A 20,742-nucleotide genomic window follows, 5' to 3' on the forward strand; every position below is an offset into this window, starting at 1 on the left:
TTTCTTAATTTCTTTAAATTCTGAAATCTGTTGCTGGCTTTGGTTATGATTATACATTGCCTTTGAGTGGTGGTCTTGGCTGCTGTTGGACAGACACCTAGGAAATAGTTACAACTCTTACAGAATCATGCTGTGTTGTGTGTAATAGTACAGAAAAGGTATGTGCTTTGGTGTAGAAGGTGTAAACTGCCTATTATGCCATTTTGGCAGTGACAGTAAATGTTCTCATGTACATATAGTATAGCATCTCTAGTTCTCATTCTGGGTTGTCAGGGTATTTGATGTGTCACTTTTCAGGTCCAAATGAATTTTTGTTTCTTATATGACTTAAAATCCAGTGATTATGGAGGCAGTCAGAATGTTCCTATGTCTTAATAAAGAATCAACTTCTGGCACTTCTATCCAAAAGGGAGTAGATTAATAGGAGTCAGGTAACCAGATTGTTATCACTTTGGTTTTCTTGGAAAAATCTTACAGTGTGTGTATCCTGTTCCTTTCTTGAGTCTGCAATTTACTTTCATCAGGTCATTTTGTTTGTTGACCATATTGAAGTGTTGAGTTTGTCCTTGGATTTCAGTATCATGTTTCCTAACATCCATCAGGTCATTTGAAAGGTAAATAATTTCTGTCACTGGACAGAATCTTCTAGCTGGATATTTCTGGAATGCAGTCAAGAATATAAAATTTATGGTGGGCTCCAAAAGCAATTAGAACTTGAGAGGTTTTGCTCTTCTTTCATTGCAGTTCCACAGTTTGCTGCTGTGGCTGCTGCTGTCAGTGAGAGAACTTTGTGAATCCCAGTTATATTGGTTTAGTCTTTGTGGATCCTGTTTAAACTTCAGTCATACAATCATTTAGGTTGGTAAAGATCCTTAAGATCATAGAATCCAACCATAAACTGCCAAGTCCATCAATGAGTCTTGTCCCAGCATACCACATCTACACAGCTATTTGCACACCACAAGGATGGTGACTCAGTCATGTCCTGGGTAGCCTGTTACAATGCTTGATAATGCTTTCCAATAAAGAGATGTTTCCTGATACTCTTCCTGGCAAAAAACTCTTCCTGGTAAAACTTGAAGCCTTTTCCTCTTGTCCCATCTTGTTACCTGAGAGAAGAGGCTGACCACCACAGCCTCCTTTCAGGGAGTTGTAAAGAGTGATAAGGTCACCCCTGAGCCTCCTTTTCTCCAAGCTAAACACCCCCAGCTCTCTCAGCCATTCCTTTGTCCTAGGAAACAGTGTGCCACTTCTGTTATCTAAATTATTTTCTTAAATACTTGAACAGTAATTGATGGTAATCTCTAGTGCAAAGATTCTTTTTTTTTTCTTCTGAATTTCACCTGTGAGACCCACGGGCATTTTTATAATTTTAAACACACTATTTCCAGAGACTTGACACAAATGGATTTTTGCTGGGAAGGGAGCAATACGCAGTACTAGAGGAATGTGACATTCTGTACAGCAGGAGATACTTTACTGATGCCGTTGGTTATACAAGTGAACCTTTGGTTATACAAGCTACCTTTGCATAGCAGTGAAGTCATCTTGGAGAAGTGTAAATTTTGCTAGTAAGTCTGCCACTGTAAGGCAGACATTGATTTGTAAAAACTGGGAGGAGAGACAGAGAATGACAAGAACAAAAATAAAAGAGCTAAGAAGAATAATTAATGAGAAAAACAGCAAATTCAGCTTATATGGGTTGAGAATAAAGGATGATATTAAGCAGTAGCTGGTTTTGGTTTGGAAGAAGAGGTTTAGCTCTGCGGAAAGTAGATTACTAGGATACTTCAAGAGAAGAAGGGAGGGAAATAATGTTTTAACTTCTGGATGCAAAGATAATCCTAAGATAAACAAATATCTAAAAACATTCATGCCATAGGTTCTGATTTAAAGCCTATCCAAAACAATGTTATATTTTTCATAAATTTGAATGGGTTCTGTGAGTTCATAAAGATTTGTGATCACATCTGGAAGTCTGGTCGTAAGGGCCTCTTGCATAACTTTCATGATTCTAAATTTAACTGTGCGTAAATAATGTAATTATATCCTTCTTTTGTGTGATTCTTCTGTGATTACCCACTTTATGATGATTTCTCTGTAAAATACTTGCTGTATTTATTGTATTTCCTCTTTCTTGTCAAATAGGTAAGCAATCTGAAGAAAATTTTAAAAGGAATACTGGATTACAACCATGAGGTAAGAACCATTTGAACTAGTTAGTCTTCATCTGCTTGCCTTTAAATCCTGTGTTTTAGTTAACCTGTGGAAGATAAATTGTATTCTGCAGGTTAAGTTCTGACATTTTCTTGCAGACCTTTTGGTATATATAGTGATTCATGGTCTATTCCCTAGTCTTGGACTTCTTTAAACCTTCCCACCTGCTTTATTGAATACTCGGGAGTAGCAGAGAAGCCCGATACACAAATTTTCTCATGTGAGGAATAGATGACTTTACTGATTATGTTCTGATGATGGACTTTGTGTCTGATGTACTCTAATGTACCTGTGTCTGATCTTTTTCCTTTCTCCAGTGCAGCTAAAGTCTGCTCTTTTCCTTATTTTTCTCTTGGGAGAGTGAGTGGAGAGCATATCTAGACTCTCCCTGCATTAAGATTTTAAATGAAATATTTTAATTCAGGTGTATTGGACTCAGTCTTTGTCATTCTCTCTTATTTTGAGCAAACTCAGCACATAATTACTCCAGAGGAGACCGTATTTTTTCTTTCAGTGGTGAATCTTCAGCTGAAATATGGTTTCAGTGATGTTTGAGACGAATTGATCTGTACAGGCGGCAGCACAAAATCCATAATATGCACGTTCTAGACATTGCTTGTTTCAAAATACTGTCTTCTCCTAAATACTACAGTGATTAAGTTATTTGTTAATAAATTGAAGTAGTTCAGAAAGAAAAATTTAGTTATAGGAGGTCATCTTCAGTAAATGATTAGGTATCCATGTTTAAATAAATGTTGAAAAGTGATGATTAAGCAAGGTGGTTATGACTGGGTACACTTAAAAAGAAACAGATCAGGTTTTTGTTATGGAAAATTAACATTACTAAGACAAAGTGATGCAGACTTCTTTTTGGTTGGTTAGTATGTATGATGATTAAGTTTCTGGTATCCAAACTACTATTAGTCAAGTTCTGAGCAGATTCAAGCTGATTAATTTCTGTAAAGGTAGTGCATGTTTATAAATCTCACTGAATTTTTGTTTAGGTTGGTATTTTTCCTGCTGAGGCAATGCCGGAGCTGATAGTAGGGGTAATCTGGCTTCTGCTAATGAATTCTGCTTGTTTTCCTCAACATTACTCCCTCCCCTGCTATGAAAATATAGATATATATATGGGTTTTACCTGATGCAGTTAAAAGCATTTGGAAAATGTATATGCTAATATTGTTCACCCTCAAAAATTCAGAAATTTGTATTGCGCTCAAAAGAACAATCAGTAAAAATGCTACATTTGCAGTCATTGTCTGTTTAAAATATAGATGAACAAGAAGCCTAGGTTAACTATAGCTTTCATGCTTTGTGCTGCCTCATTTAATCATGCTGCAGACCTCTGCTGCTTGGAACTAAAACTTTTAGGTTTTTTGGAAATGTATAATTCTTTTGTCTTTTGAAAATGGGTTAAATGCTCTCTTTCATCTCAAGATAGTAATTATATAGTCCGTCCTTCATTTTCATATTTTTCAGGACTTTTGATGGCTCTTTTTGGTTCTTTTTCTTTAAATTAAATTTTTTCTCTTGTTTATTTCAAACTCTGTGACACCTTCACATCCTTGGCTTCTTCCTAGTGCCTGCCAATTTACTTCTTCCCTTCAGCTTTCCTTAACAGGAGTTTTATTGTCACTGACTTGAAGTTACTCTAGTGTTGTTAACTTACCCAGCATTGCATTTGAAAGAAATTCAGGAACTGTGGATCAATATATAAATGCATACCAGAATGAAAACACATTGTATTTTCTGTTAATGTGGTCTGTGTATGATGGTAATATTTTCCATTGTGGTTGATGTATTCACAGAATTCTTTTGACCTAAAGGTCTTTTCCAACAAGAATCAATCTGCGTCCTTTAAAGTATGCAGAGATTTTTAGTAATGTTGTAGTTAATTCTTTGAGAAAACTGCTTAAAAATCCTACCATTACAAAACAAACTGTACATAATCAGAACCAAACCACAATACTTCCATGAAACCCAGGCCTACTAACTTTACAATAGCTTGTGTTTTTGTATTCTTCCTATACGCTATGTTTTTTGTAAATGCCTTAACCTGATTTCTGTTTTTCTTGGGTATTGCACAAAAAAGAGCATACAGCAAACACATGACTGATTCCCTCTATATAGTCATTGTTTCCTTATTGCACCCTGTTTAAGATGTTACAGTTTCTTTTTATCTGCAATTAATGTGTCAGTGATTTGTTTAATTCCAAATTTCATATTCATATTTTCAACCCTCTGTTCAGTAAAGAGCAATTTAGCAGAATTGTCTAGTTCCTTCTACTGCCAATCATTAATCCTTAATGATCTTTAATGATAAATCAGATAACACTAATAGCGAGTCACACGGGCTTTTGTTTTGCAGGGTTTTTTCTTTCTTTCTGCATGTGGGCTGTTTAATTACATATCATTGTACTACTACCTCAGATTCTCTTCCACTGAACAGCTTTCTTAGCTGTAAGAGTTGTCAGATATCCTTAAATTTAAAGTGTGAGGTCTGGTGATCTGAGTTTTTTGCTGTCTTGTATTTGTCACCTGTCAGTGTTAGATATATGTATTGTATAGATGAAACATTTAATGTTTCAACATTTAATTCTTTAAGAAAAAATCTTCCTAAGTGTTCATCTAGTAGTTGCTTGTGTGTTGAGGCAGTCATGTTTATCTTTTCATAAATATTATTGTATCAAACAGCATGATTTTAGAGTGGGGTGTTACATAAAGCAATTAGTTTGTTTTGAAGGTGTATTCAAAACTATAGTAAAGCAAGAGTGAATTGCTGTTGTTGATTCCAAATCACCTTCGTATGAAATAAATTGATGGGTATATGTGCAGTAATATACAGCCATGTATGTACCTTGTCTTTATGCAGATTCTAGGGCAACAGATAAATGACTTCACCCTTCCTGATGTTAACCTGATTGGAGAGCATGCTGATGCTGCTGAGCTTGGGAGAATGCTTCAACTTATTTTGGGATGCGCTGTGAATTGTGAACAGAAGCAAGGTAATAAATTTTGAAAACACGTTTTCTTGGTTGTTGTGCAACTATTAAGGAGAGAAATTATGTTTCTTGGGTTACTGCCAGAAACAGATTATTTTTTTTTAATAATAATGATGATGTTAGTTTGTTGTACAGATAGTAACTGTTTTTTGGTGTAAACTTTACTGCTTTTGGAGACTCAGACTGGAATTGAATTTCCTTCTAAGAAGAGTATTTTCAGTTTTGGTTTGCTGAGCTGAAAAATCAGTCTACAAAGAAAAAAAATTCTTGGGTACACCTTTTAACCATTTACGAGGTAGATCAGGATAGTTAAGAATGGAAACATGTGATTATTGCATTATACAGCATAACTCTTGATTGTAGAGATGAATTCCAGGCATCATTTTACTACATGGCCAAAAGCCATCAGTATGACTGGTGCTTGGTCTGATGATATGTCTGGTGTGAACTGGTTTTCTGTAGTTTCTGAGATGTTTCTATGGGGTTGGCAAATAGGAAAAAGTAATGCTGGCAACCATGCTCTTTTGGGTAACAGCTGAAGATGGAGCATGATAAGGTCATCCAAAAAGTCACTTCAGGCCAATTGCCAGACAATTGAATCCCACTTTAGCAGTCCCTGAAGGAGACTCCTGTCTCTCTACCCACGTGGCACTGACTGTAATTCGGAGCTGCACAAATACAGTAGAGACCCATTCATCTTTCTTGAAGGTGTCAGAGAGGATGTGATGAGCAATGGAGATATTTGTTAAAGTGGTCTACATCTCATGCTCTAAATTTTCTTGGGGTGCAGGCTGTAAATTATTACCCAGTTATCTTAAATTACATTTCATTCAAGCCAGATGAAGGTATCTGCAAATGCAAACATTTATTCTAAATATTTTAAACAGGAAATGTATCATGTGTGGGAAAAATAGATGTGTAGGAAAATAAGACTTTTTTTACTCTGTTTGTGTGACAATCAAATAATTGTGTCTTCTAGATACAGCTCATTTTGTGTTTAATGGCTGCCAAGATTTTAGACCTTTTTCTTCCTCTTGCTTGGTGCATCTTAACTTTACAGCTAGTTTCCCCTTTCCAGTTTTCATAGGTAACTAAATCACTGTAGTTTCTCCCTCTGAAATCACTCCTGTTTTCTTAACCAGGAGATTATCTGACTATTGTATTAATTAAAATAGGAGTAGTGTTCTTCCACAAGTACATAAATAATTCTGGTCTATTAAACCTCCTGTCATCTCTGTTTTACACAAAATTATCTTCCTTTTGGATAATAATTTTTGTAATTTTCAAGTGGGAAGTATATCTTGTTCTTGTGTCCCCTTAACTGTATCAGTCTGGACATTAAAAATGCACACTTGAAATACCGGAACAAACTAATTTTATGTACCTTGAGCAAGATTCAGCATGAGCAAATTATCCACTTGAAGGTGACTTTTTCCCCCAGCATCTTTATCTTAATCACATCATTAAAAGAATAAAGTAGATTATGTTTGACTGGAAACCATATTATACTGGGCAAGTCATTTACTCCTTGACTTAGTCTAAATGTCAGAATTTATTCTTCTGGCTACTGTATCTTCTTAAAGGTATCTCTTGTGTAGTTCACATGTACATACAGCTGAGAACTTAAAAAGTGGAGAGGACTTAATTTGTGATGTAGTATAGAAATAAGAACGGACACCACAAATGAACATGAAAATGCTTTAAAATGGGTGTGCTGTAGGAAGGCAGGCTGTTACTGTTACATTTACAGAAAAGGACAACCTGTGCATGGATCATGTACTTCAAGAGCCTGAACAGTTTGGGAACAAAGTGAGAAAATGATAAAAGTAGTTATTTCAGAAGTGTAAGATGCCAGGGGAGGAAAAAAGGTAATCATGTACTTTTCTCATTGTTGTAGAGTTCAAATAAACCTGGATTTGTATCTGAACAGGCTTGTGATAAAATCTTGTTGAATTTGTTGGGGTGGAACTTGACTGGTGCTTATACATTTCAGTGTCATCCATGGCATCTAGTAATTTTTTAGGAAGGATGCAGCTTCTTATCTTGCCTTCTATGACTTGAGTTTCAACATTGACATTTCAGAATGCTTTTATTTTCAGAGTACATCCAGACCATTATGATGATGGAAGAATCAGTTCAACATGTTGTCATGACAGCCATTCAGGAGGTATGCTGGGATGCCCATAGTGTGTGAAAGTTCAGTCTTTCATTATTTTACAGTAGTATGCTTTTTCCCCACTTAGGAAAAACTTAGTTGAAAGTAAAGAAAATAAGGGGCATAGATTTTGCCTTTTTACAATGAAAAATTATTTTTTTTTCCTTAGAAGAATCTTGCTTTATGTCAAAGAACTCTGGTTGAATGTCCCACTTTTCTTTAAATCTAGAAGACTGAAACTTCTAGATATTTTTGATACTGGATTCCCTTTCCTTTTCTTTTCCCACCCTGTGAATCCTGAAGTGCACTAGATAGATTTTCTGTGGATAACCAGTTACTGCAGAATTTTGTTGAAATTTGTACCTTGAAACAGCGAAATTCCATAAACTGGTTGTCAGTCTTATTTTACAGTAGTATGCTTTTTCCCCACTTAGGAAAAACTTAGTTGAAAGTAAAGAAAATAAGGGGCATAGATTTTGCCTTTTTACAATGAAAAATTATTTTTTTTTCCTTAGAAGAATCTTGCTTTATGTCAAAGAACTCTGGTTGAATGTTCCACTTTTCTTTAAATCTAGAAGACTGAAACTTCTAGATATTTTTGATACTGGATTCCCTTTCCTTTTCTTTTCCCACCCTGTGAATCCTGAAGTGCACTAGATAGATTTTCTGTGGATAACCAGTTACTGCAGAATTTTGTTGAAATTTGTACCTTGAAACAGCGAAATTCCATAAACTGGTTGGTTTTTATTTTTTTAATTTAGTAGACAAGTGAAAAGAAAGATAATTGGGTAACATTATTGTTTTGTCAGCTGTAGTGTCATGAATTGGGTAATGATATGTAAGATGAACATATATAAATAGTACAGTAGGCTGGTATGTTTTTACAAGTCAGTGAGTATACTGCAGTTCATTTTGTAGAAGTGCTCTTCTGTGGTAAATCAAAACTGCGTTGTTAGCCACTGAAGCCCGCCTGTGACTTACAAGAAGTCTGAAGTGCCTATAATAGAAATGCCTAACAGTCTGCAGATGTTTACTGCAGGGCAGGCCGCTAGCTAGAGCAAGTCACTAGCGAGGGAAGGCAAGAAATCACTAGTAATCCTGTTTCCTCTGAACCAGAACAAGAGAAAATTCCACGCTGAGCTTCAGAACAGTTTCTCATCTCTGTAATGTCTGAATAGAGAAAGAAATATCAGTGAGCCTACAAGGGAATCTTTCCACAGTCATCACTTTGACCAGTGCTGTATCCATGCAGTCATACATTCAGTTGTCTGTGTGTGGACTGCTGGCTGTAACACAACAGAAAGGACTTTGGAAATAGTCTAATAAAACTATCCCTTTGGAAGCATCAAAAGAATTGTTGTCTAAATTGTCTTCCAGTTAGTGCTGCCAAGCACCAGTTTGCTGGAGTTTTGGCGTATTTTACTTTTTTGTAAGTTTTGTAACTGTAATATACAGTATTTTGGTGGATTTTTCTAGTGTTTTTTATTAAACCCAAATTGCAGCATCACTGTCTTCTGCACCACCTTGAAATAGAAAAACTGTTTTTATCTTCCTTCTTTGTGATGAAAATCTATTCAATTTTTATAAAAGTCTCCTTTATTTAATAAAATAGCCCAGTGAAGCAGCCCACAGTTTTTAGCAATTAATGGGTAAACTTTGAACTTGTTCAGTGTGTGTGCCCTTTTGCTGGTGTGATGAGTAGAAGTAGGAAGACATCACAGGGTAAAAATATGTTCTTCCGGAACAGCTATTTAAAATTCAGTGAATCAAAAAGCTTAGTATTCAGCTACCGAGAGAGTTCTGAGTGATTTTAATGTACTTTGCAAGCTTAGAAACCAAAGGCATTTGAGGACCAAATGAGGAGGATCTCAAGTGCTAAATGAAGAGGTGAGAAAGTGCCTCAGACTTTGAGGCACTTTGAAAGCAAGGCCTCTCTCCATTATTTTTCAATGGGCTTGGAGTTTGGAGAGGTCCCAGTCAGCTGGAAGCTAGCAAATACTATTGTGGTTTTCAAGGAGAGAAAGAAAGATGCTGTCAGTTATAGGCCTGTCTCACTTCAGTGCCTGGAAAAATTATGGAGAAGGTTACTCTGGGAGTTAGATCATACCCAGCACAGATGGATACAGGAAGAGTTTAAAGGGGTGAAACTTAATGGGATCCTGTAAGGACTTAGGCTCATAGCAACTTGTAGAATTCAAGTGACTTAGAAAAAGCAGTATGTAGGAAATTAGCTATATATGAGTATTTGAAAAGTTGGTATATCACCTAATCCAAAAATTTTAAAGCATTTGACATTGTGGTAGTCTTCAAAATTAGGTGTGTCATAAGACCCCTCTAAGCTTTACCTGATATATTGTATAATTCATTTTTCTGCTTCAGCTGAGCATGTACAAATTTTTTTGATGCTTCTTTGGTTATTGTAAATCATTTTGCTTGTGAAAGTATTTCACAAGGCACAATAGAAAATGTTTTCTCAATTTTTTTTTATATGAAGAAGCTGATTTTTAATGGAATAAGCAGCATTTTATATGCTAAATTTTGTTCAGTTATTTCATTTTTTATTAACCTGTGGTTCTTCATAATTTCTTTTCTTCACTTATTTAAATTTTTAAAATATGTCTTGTGCTCCACAAAGGTTTTATAAATGAAACAGTGGTTTTCTGTTAGTTTTTCAGTATAGTCAGATTGGTCTGGTGTGTTGTCTCCACTTAGAATCTCCATTTAGATTAGTGTCTGCAGATGTAGGTACCAAAATGCAAGTTGTACACAAAACACAAGACTGAATACATTCATATGTGTAATATAACAGGGTCTTTTTATTTAATGATTTTCAGATTTTTTAAAGGCCCAAAGTATTTTTTAGAGAAATTATTTTGCCCATTATATATTTTCTTTTCCCCTTCTGTCATTTTCCCAAGTCTCTTCCTGGAGTAGCCAAGTTCATTGTTGATGAAGATGGTAGCTGAGGTAAACAAATTGTTTGCCTTTGCTGTTTAGAACATCTCTAAACTTGATCACTTAGCAGCTCTCTGTGCAGGTCAAGTTGAGAGTCAGAATAGTGTCAGGAGTAGTGTCAAGACTTGCCGAGAGGGGAATAGGCAAAGGTGCTTACTCTCTGGAGTGACACCAATGGTGTTACTTCAGCTTGTTGGTTTTGTGCTGTTTTTCCCTCTTTTTCCTGATAAAAAAGATTTTTAAAATATTTTTTTAAAGATTTATCTTGTCTTAAGTAAAATTATTTTTTTAATAGTTAGGAAATTATATAAAAGTATTTTATTAGGTCTATCAACAGATAGACTGGAGGTAGACTGGGTATCAACTGGAGGAAGAAGAAAGTCCAGCTGCTTTAAAGGATATACAGTGTCGAATATAGCCATGACTCATAAAAACTAACATAAAGATGTTCTAAGAAAGAAAAAGAACGTGAGTACAGAAGCTAGGTTTTGACATTGTTTTGTGGGCACTTAAGTGAGCTTATGCAGTATTATTAACTGTAGAAAAAACATTTCAGATAAAACAAGTGTTTTGGATTTCAAAATCATCAACTAAATAGAGCAACTGTGTTTGCAAAATCATGTGTGGGGGGAATAAAGCTTTCATAATTCATGTTATTCATGTATGCAGGTTTTGTGATAGTTCTACCCCTTCCCTAATCTTCATGTATCCATGACAACACAGCTTGTTCATATTTTACACTGAAAGCAGTTAAAAAGTGAAGGTTTTAATAATATAGGATTAGCAGACCTACAAGTATTATGTAAGCTATCATACCCCAAAGCTATGAGCATGAAAAAATATAGATATAAAGAATTAACAGGGAATGACAGCTGCTTCTTATAAAACTACACAAATAACTGTAAGAATTGTCATGTTTTCCAGGTAATTGCACCATTTAAAATCCATACTGACCTCTATGCAGACTAAACCAGAAAAAGACCAAGCTTGTAAATGCTAGTTGCTAGTTTATTTCACTCTGGGAAGCTCTTAAGCAGGATTTTCTTTCTCCTGTAGAGGTCTAATGCAATTGCTTGAATTTGCAAGCACATTTTTAATGTTTCCCTTTTTATAATCTCTGCACATTTTTTTATAATCTCTGCACCCTCTGCACACTCCTCCATTAAAGTTACATTTGAAAATAATTTATTATACTATACTTACACTAAATTATGAATTTGGAAATGAAAGCCAGTTCCAGTGCTGCAAAATTGTGGAGGTAAACCTTTATTTTCCTTTGTAGTCTGGTCCTGAAGAAAACCTACATATGTGAAGGGAAAATGAGAAGGACACTTCCTCCTGCTTTTTATTCTCTTGACTGATTTGAAAGGCAAATGAAATAAAGTTTGCCCATCTAAACTCAAAAGTATTACTATTGATCCAGACCTCTCAAGACCACGTTCTCTAGTATCACGCTTGCAGGTTACATGTGAAGCTCTGAAATGACATCAGTTTTTCATGAAGTTTTTCTGACTATGAGCTTTTAAATAAAGGAAATATACAGAAGAAAATGTTATGGAAATTTGCTTTCAAAATTTTTATAAGTATTGTAAGATTAGTAATAAATAATTCAGAAAAAGCTGATGTGCCATTAAACAGGTAACTGATTAAATGAGCCCTTTGCAACTCTAAATTTCAGTAATATCAGAGAATGCTGATTGACCAGAAACAAAGTCAAGAATAGGGAAAACTAGGCAAGCCTCTTATCTTGCGTTCTTCAGGTGGATGGAAGTTTCAGGTAGTGTGTGTTTCAAATTGATATGCCTATCTGTATGAAATCTTAAAACATGGCATTCAGTAAAAGTTTTCTTCTTGAAATTTTAAAAAAATCTGAATGAAGAAAGAGAAGTTTGTATAGGTGAGTGGAGTTGTGTGCTCTCTTGGCTGTTCTATTTATGGTAGAGTTTTTGCTTCGCAGTGGGGAGAAGCTGTGTACAGGCAGTCCTGAAGCAGAGCATGTATAAACCATTTACATATTTACAGTATGTGGGGAGATGTGTAGGGAAAAGATGGAAGCACTCCTTTGCCATGATAATTCTACCTTTGCATCGCACTTCTTACAGTTTTTATTGTTGTCTGATGATCAGAAGTTGGATTCCTGTGTTCCTTTTGAGTTACCTAGCAATCTCATTCTTGTTCTTTGTCTGATTGTGGTACTGGACACAAAACTATCCCTTACATTTCATCTTTAACTTTTCCACTATACATACCCCAGACCATCCAATTGCTTTCTATTGCACGAGTCGTCTGAGATACATCTGTACGTGTATCTGTGGCTTTTGCTCTTGGTGCCTCATTCACATTTCCTCATCACATTCTCAATGTACTCTGTGGAGTGAAATTCACACATGTAGTGTGCATTCATGGTACATCCAGAATATGTATCTCCAGTATCTAATCCTACTCCAGATTATGTCCTATTTTCTGGACATTTCTGCTAATGGTTCTCAAGGACAGGATGTTTTGGGAGAGATGGCAAAACTTGTTGAAGAAAATAGGGATTATATTATTAGCCATGGCCTGCCTTATGGTAAGTCACAGAAAGCAATGACACTACAGTGGCCTCTAGTGGGTTGTGTGGTCACTTGTATTCCTTCTACTCCAAGTCTTGGGTAGGCCTGTTGAGCTAGTTTTTCAAAGAGGAAGTTGTGTTAGGGCCAGAAGTGGGTGGTGGCTGTTAGGGACATGTTGTACACCCTTGCAGGCTGCATGCAGCATGGGACCTGCCTGTTGGAAAGTTTTGACTTAGCAGGCAGAACTTAGTTGCATGTGTGGAGTACGTGTGTCCAAAGTGTGTTTGTGAGCAGCGTTGTGGAATATAAAATACTGATAAGAGTTCAGTATTTGGCTAATATGGGGATATCCCTGTTAGTCATCTGGAAAAGCTGGTGAAATCCAGTATTCAAAGTGTGCGTGAACATCACAGAGCAGGGAGGGGTTGGGAGGTTTTGTTTAAATTATAATCAGCTTAGAAAATAGGGTCCTAAATTGAAGATAAGTTTGTAATGCCTTTATGTATGGTAATGAAAAAGACTTCATTTTTCAGGGGACAGCTCTGAGGCTAGGGACTTCCTAATTATTGTTGCAGAATGTAGGCTTGATGTAATGCTTCTTCATGGAGTAGTTTGTCATTGTAAAGATGTAGAAGAAAATGGAAGAAATTTGGCAAATGTTGTCACTGTGTGAGGAGGACTGCTGAAGGGAGATGGATTATTCTAAATAATGCAGCTAAATCCTAGTTAAGGAAATGGGGAAAGTGAGAGAAATGTGAGTGTATGATTTGAATGATGTAAATGTCAAACAGATTTTTCACTTGTACACAGTGATAATAAACAGGATGGCTCTGTGTATCCCAAAAGACCTTGCTAAGGAGAATAGTGCAAAACCACTGATTTCTAGAAGGAATAAAGGAAGTACTGTCTCTGGAGAGAGTTACCAGACTAGACAGGAGATTCCAGGGAAGAAACTTGTCCTGATTTTGGTTAGGATAGGGTCTTTTTAGTTGTAACTTTCATGAATCGCGTCATTGGAGAAGTCTTAGAACATTATGCATTTGGACAGAAACCATCAGTGCTGTTCTGTAATGATGCCTTTTGAATTAGTTGCAGTGTATTTCTCATTTGCAAGACTGTTCCTCTTTTTGTCTTACAACTTTTCATAAGAACATTATTATGTTTGCCTAAGCTGTGTGGGAGGAGGTTGCTGAGCTACAACTTTTTCTAGGTTTGATTTCACTTTTACCAACTGGTGCAGTGGATCGTTAGGTTATTATAAGAAAACTTACCACTTTTTTCTTTCTTTTGATCAGTACATCAGTCAGTTTTGTGGGATTGATTTTAGGGTTTGTTTTGAGGGTTTGGCTGGGGTTGTTTTTTGTTTTCATTCTCTGCTTTGGTTTTTTAATAATCTAGGCCAAAGCCACTACCAGCTATTCCTGCACTGAAGTAGTACACAAGGAACTGTTATACTCATTTCAGGAATGCACTCTACTGAATTACTTTTTAATGTTGAAAATGACAGACAACTCCAGAACAGAATTTTTGTCACCTTTGTTTTGCACTAGTAGTTGAGATAGTCTTGGAGTTGAGCAAAATAAATAAATAAATTGATGTAAATATCCAGGTAATGGAAATATGAAAAAACCGCTCACTAGCAGAGAAAAATTAAAGCCAAGTCTTGCATGGTGTGTTGATGTCTACTATCATTCCAATGTCACTGCAGTAAAATCTTTAGTGGGATGTTCTGTAGGCTTATCATAGACAAAGAATGTGCATTGTCAAAAGAAAAAGAGATAATAAGGTTTCTTTTATAGCATTCTAAATATTACAAATGATGAAGATTTTTTTCTTGTTCTTGTTTCTGAATATGTCATATATAGAAATGAACTTGAGAACCTTCAAATTAATTCAGATTAAAGCTCTCAAAAGTAAAAATCAGCTTGGTATTTCATTGAAACTTAGGTTTTAATATAAATGTAAATCTTTGCTTTTTCTAATCCAGTGTAATCTAATTGCAGTTGATGAGTAAAGAGTCTCCAGTCTCTGTTGGAAATGATGCTTACGTTGACCTTGATCGGCAGGTATCTAAGACTAGATGTTTCTTTTCTTTAAATCATAGTGCGTCAGTGGCCGTAATAAGAACTCCATCTTTTTTTTTTTTTCTTTAATCATTAAAGGGTGTTGTGGAAAAGTAAAATAAAAAGTAAAGGACTAAATCTCAGTATTTCAAGCCCTTTAGCTTTGCAAATTGAGTTTGCTTCTACTGTGTATTTAAAGGATGTGGAAAAGTTGATTTGAGAAACCAGTCTAGCTGTATGACATAATAGTGCAAAACTGCCAATTGGTACAAATGTTTAGGCATGGAGAAAGAGAGAAAAATAAAAAAGATGTACTATTTGAATAAATGTTTTTATCTGAGTTCCTATTTCCAAAGTCAGTTAAAAAAAAAACAAAAACAACTGCTTCTGTGGGAATCCTGGAATTGCTGCAAAACAGAAGAGAAGTTTTCAAATGCATCATACCCAGTCTGATATATTTAAAAAATATACAAACCAAATTTTTTTTACTAACTTATCCGCATGCTAACACTGTCCTCATTCCTCAGATTATTTTCTAATTGAGAAGAACAGTACAGTGGTGCTCACTGTATTCATCCATTATGCTTTCTCTGCAGAAATATGTAAATTCTTGCAGATAAAATTAATTTATTGTATGCAAACAGGCCCATAAGAAATAAACTAGCAAATGCAAGGTATGATGATGCTCTTTGAGAAAGCTCATTTAAACTTCATAATATATAATAGTACATATATATCTGTATCTATCTATATAACATGCATGAACCTATTTTATCAGACCAGTTTTCTTGTAGCTGTGTTTTCTATGTTATCTTAACTGCATGCATTTGCAAACAAGTGAGACACATATCTTTAAACATTCAGCCTTTGAAGGGAAGTATTGGAATATTTCCCACTGCTTATAAGGTTTGGTGCCCTTTTTTAAAAGGTAGGCTTCTCTGTCACATACTATTTTTATTCCTGTTGTGCACTAGAAGTAGCTTCCAGACACTAGAAGGATTTTACCCTAATTGTCTGTTCCCTGTATTCCACCTTCCAGTCCTTTCTATATTTCAGATGTAGATTGAAAATTGAAATTATGCACTCTTTGCATCTGTAAAGAAAAGTGGTATTGACAGGTTTTTTTGGTGTAGAGATTTGGTGAGTTCTTCAGACTCAATTTCTCCTGAAGTTTTTGACTCAATTTATAGATTAGATGTGAAATTTCTAATGTAAAAGCAAATGTTACTTTAGTTATATTTACTTTTTACTGATACACAAACTAAACAGTATTCACATCTGCTTCTTTTTTTTTTGTTTATATGAACATAATTGCTGAGTTTTAAAAAATATAATGTATTACCTCAATGTAAAAATAATTTTACAGGCTGTAGCTGAGAATATTTTTAAATGGATCATGTAGAGTGATGAAAATGTAAACATTTCTTGTTTATAATAGCTGAAGAAAACTACAGAAGAATTAAATGAAGCACTTGCAACAAAAGAAGAAATTGCTCAGAGATGTCATGAGTTAGATATGCAGGTAAGTTTGCTATAGAGTCTGTATAAATTTTGAAGTGGAGAAAAGTTGTGTGAACTTTCAGGTGGCTGAAAATAAGTACTAGCGTATTGAAACATAATTTTTATAAGGGGAATGAAAATGTCACAGTAATTGTTTTGTTTTCACTTTTGCCAGCAGAATGAATATCATTGTTTTCTTATCTTGTTGCCGTGTTGTCAGTATTATGATTCATACTAGCAAAATTTTTCATTCAGTTAAGAGGTTTGAGCTGTGTGGTAAAACTTTTGCCATAGCGAACTAATAGAAGTTCTGCTGTTGTAACAGTTCCAGCTAATAGTTAAATCCCAGTCAGAAGTTGCTATAGACCATTAAAATGTGTATGAGTTTAGACTAAGTCTTAAGTAAAAGTAAGTCTGTAAGTAAATCGATACTCATCTCCAAGACATGAGGAATGTAAAGGGGGAGCCCTGAACACCATTGCTGTTGCAACCCTACTTCAAAATATTAATTCACGTTTCTTGTAGTTCAGTGACTGTTGGAATTAATAAAGCTGATCTTTGTGTGTTGTGGTTAATATATGAGCCTATGTTTCAGGTCTTGGAGCACTTTGAGTTCTTTCCACTACTGCCTGTTTTCACGTTAGTGGAAAGTGGGCTATCTTCAGGACTGTGTTCCTGTTTCAGGCCTGCTTGCAGATGGCCTTTACTGTGAAGAGCTAGTTTTATTTTTTTCTGTTGAAAGGATGCAGATTTTATTATAATGAAGTTACCTGCCCTCATAACAGACTTTTTCTTTAAGTGTTTGTGTGAAATACTTAAAAGAGTAAGTGTGTTTCCTGAGTTGTAACTCTGCCCCTAATGTTGCAATATGTTGGTTACATGACACGGTAATTGAATACCTATTCAATTATACAGTGTATTCTTGTGAAATGTGATTAGTGAAGCCTGCATGTTTCTGTTTGTTGCATCTGTTGATACTTCATTATGAACGTGAAAAAATACTGCTCTCTGTACCTGGGTAGGTTAATTATTCTTCTTCATACTTGTATTACCACAGGTTGCAGCCCTCCAAGAGGAGAAGAGCAGCCTGCTTGCCGAGAACCAGATTTTGATGGAACGTTTAAATCAATCTGATTCCATTGAAGATCCCAACAGTCCTGCAGGTCGTAGACACCTGCAGCTGCAGACACAACTAGAACAGCTCCAAGAGGAAACATTCAGGTAGAAAAGCTGCACTTGGTTAGGTTGGTTGTTTGTAGCTGGCAATAGAGGTGACTTAGATATTTCTGGTTCTGCTGCAAATGTGAATTAGTATAATGGATGGTGTATAGCCACAGTAGTACAGTTTTTGAAGTGATGTATACATTATAATTTCACTCTTTGCAAGATGCAGCATTTAAAAAAATCACAGTTTCTTAATGCTGAAGTGTTTTATATGTCACTCTGCTGTGAGTTACTTTGAATTGTTTGTGTGCAGTCATTTCACCCGTGTGAAATGCTAATGACGTCAGTGAGAAGGAAAAGTAGCATGCTTTCCTTTATGCAAATTATTCTGATTGTATTTTTAAGGCCTAGTAATTCCTAGATGAAAGTTATCTACAGGCTGGAGGCATTATCAACGTAGGAAAATATGTCCTTACCTGAAATTTGGATTTGAAAACATTTCAGAGATGATGAAAGATAGAGATTATCCATCTATGAGTTCTGCACTTTATTTACATTTCCCCCATAAGTGAAAATACAGTTCCTTTTTAAACATCCTTTCTGGTCCTCTTGACTGTTGCTTTCAGGCTGTGTAAGCCTGTTCTGCTGAAGAAAGCTGGTTCACTTCACCATAACCTTTTCATTCTCTTTCCCTTACTTTCCTTCACTTTGTGAGTGAAATTATAGTATTTCTTTCTTTACACTGCCAGCTTTTCTTTTGGTATCTTCTTCTCATTGCCTTTTTCCAATTCTTACAATATATGCCATGTTACTTTCCTTTTTTTTTTTGTGTTTTGCCTTTTTTCCAATTCCTCTTGCTAAGCCTTTCCTGCTTATTCTGACATATCATCTCCCATCAGTTCCTTGAAAAACATTCCATGTTTCTCTTTCACAACAACTAGTACCTGGATTTTTTTCTTTTTATACATCTACCATGTAAAGGAATAAAGCAATGGTGATGTCCCTTTTTATCTCTTCTGATTCATCTCCATACTCTGCAGTGATTCCTGCCTGAGTCTGGTATCGATTACTGTTCAAACAGATTTTGTCCCATATTCAATATCTGCACTGTCTGTTACTGTAGTTTCAGGTTCTGAAGGTCATTGTAAACTGTTTTCGTATGTGAGACTCATTCCCGGCCTCCTTTACCTCCTTCCCCTGTTTTCATATTATGTGGTTTCTGGTGGCAATTTGTATGTGTTGCTTCCAGCTCTACCTCATCAAGCAGGACATTTGTATAGCTTAAGTGGTGCCTTGTGTGGTACACCACTCTTCCCCCTAGTCTTGCCTCTTTGTGCTTTGACTGTTCTGGTCTGTCATGATCCAGATCTTTGTTGTTTCTTGTGTGGATGACTCAAAGATTTTCTCTTGTCTCTGTTCTTGTAGATTGTTTTTGGACTCTTTGACTTTTTTTCCCCTCATGTCCTTATATCCTTGATTATTTTTGTTTTAATTTCAGAGCAAAGTCACAGTAGGACTTTCTGGTTTGTGTTGTCCTATTCATTCAAAATACATTGAAAATTTTCTATTACTTACTCCCTTTGTTCACTGCCAGGTTAATAGAGCTTTGACTATGCATAGTGTATGCAAGCAGTTCAGCATCTTTAGTCAGAGTTCTTTACTTGTTAACTAGACAGCCTGGTTCTCCCAATGTACTGGGCATGCACAGGTTCTTTATGAGTAAATAAATAAAGCCACTTCAGTGACAGGTCTACGGCATTTATAACATCTTACAATCAGGTCAGTGTTGTTGAAGGTAGATGAGTTGTACAGCTGAACAGAATAGAATAAAGATGTCACATTCAAACTGTGGATGTCCGATGAAAATTCTCCTTAAGCTTCCCTTGTGTTAAACTACTGTTACAGAAGGAAATCTCAGGTTTTGTTTTTACAGGAACATATGTTACCTTGTGAATTTTCAAATAGAAAGACTGATATTAAATTTGGAGCATTGATAAAGTCAATCTGCTTTTACATTTTGAATAAGCACATTGTGTTGTTGTTTTCCTTCACTGCAGCAGGAGGCTATTTTGTGAGTTCTTAGAGGGGATGATGAGGAAAGGAACTGTGGCTCAGGATGAGAAATTATTTCTTGGGGTTCTTTTCATTCTTACAGATTAGAAGCTGCAAAAGATGACTATCGAATACGCTGTGAAGAACTAGAAAAGGAAATTGCGGAATTGAGACAACAAACAGAAGAGCTTACTACACTGGCAGAGGAGGCTCAGTCTTTGAAGGACGAGATAGATGTACTCAGGTAAATTTTGTTCCATTAACTCTTTATTAACTACTACCTTTTAATCTGTATAATTTGTATACTTGATCTACGTTATCTTTTGTTTAAGTGATTTAATATTAAACACTTTCAATGCCAAGATTCCTTGGATCCTCCAGTTTAGGTACACAGATGGACACACAATTCAGCTTGAGTAAAATAGTTGCTTGTTTTGTACCTAATCAATAACTACTAGTAAACTTACCATTCTATGCTAATTCATGATTATAACAGGGCACCCACTGGTCTCTTTGAGTATGCAGTATTCACCTTCATCATGCCTCAGGCATCTGTTCTCATCAGAAAACTAGGCTGTTTCCTTTCCTGGGTTTGCATTGTTTGGACTTTGGGTGGTGCTTTTGGCTTATCATGTAATATTGGTGTGAACAACATCTGTTGCAGCTCTTGTTCCGACTGGATTTTAGCAATGAAAATTGTCATGATTTGATGATAATAGGGGTTTATAGAGTGGGACAGCTACTTTTATTATGGAGCTTATTCCTTCAGTATTGGCATCTATTGCCATGGGTTATTCAGAGCAGTTACACATTCTCTCCAGCAAGACTTATTTAATACTGCTTTTTCTGATTCACCATCAGCCTTCTACCAAAGCTGTCTGTCTTTATCCCTTCTGTTGTTAATATAAGGAACGAACCCATCAGGCTGCATAAACTGTGTGGGTGGCATGGGTTCAAATAGCAATTCCTTGTCCCAAGAGAGAGGCCCTGCACCTCACTGAGGATTATACTAGCTAGCTTGCCATAAACCGATGCATTAATTCAGTGGGAGATTCCCTGGATTTCACAGGAAATTTGGT

The 20,742-nt window shown here is 35.8% G+C and overlaps 1 protein-coding gene across 5 annotated transcripts in view; it reads left to right on the plus strand.

Moving 5' to 3' along the window:
- Positions 1-20,742, plus strand: part of HOOK3 (hook microtubule tethering protein 3) — a 79,703-nt gene that overhangs the window by 22,483 nt on the left and 36,478 nt on the right. For all 5 annotated transcript variants that reach the window (XM_039724195.1, XM_039724196.1, XM_039724198.1 and 2 more), the window contains exons 4-10: positions 2,149-2,199; positions 5,093-5,225; positions 7,322-7,389; positions 14,888-14,950; positions 16,386-16,469; positions 17,505-17,668; positions 19,767-19,907. In XM_039724195.1, the coding sequence (XP_039580129.1) occupies positions 2,149-2,199; positions 5,093-5,225; positions 7,322-7,389; positions 14,888-14,950; positions 16,386-16,469; positions 17,505-17,668; positions 19,767-19,907 (704 nt within the window). The remainder of the gene's footprint in view (positions 1-2,148; positions 2,200-5,092; positions 5,226-7,321; positions 7,390-14,887; positions 14,951-16,385; positions 16,470-17,504; positions 17,669-19,766; positions 19,908-20,742) is intronic.

This window comes from Passer montanus, unplaced genomic scaffold, assembly GCF_014805655.1.
Source record: "Passer montanus isolate IOZ18808 unplaced genomic scaffold, ASM1480565v1 scaffold52, whole genome shotgun sequence".
NCBI lineage: Eukaryota > Metazoa > Chordata > Aves > Passeriformes > Passeridae > Passer > Passer montanus.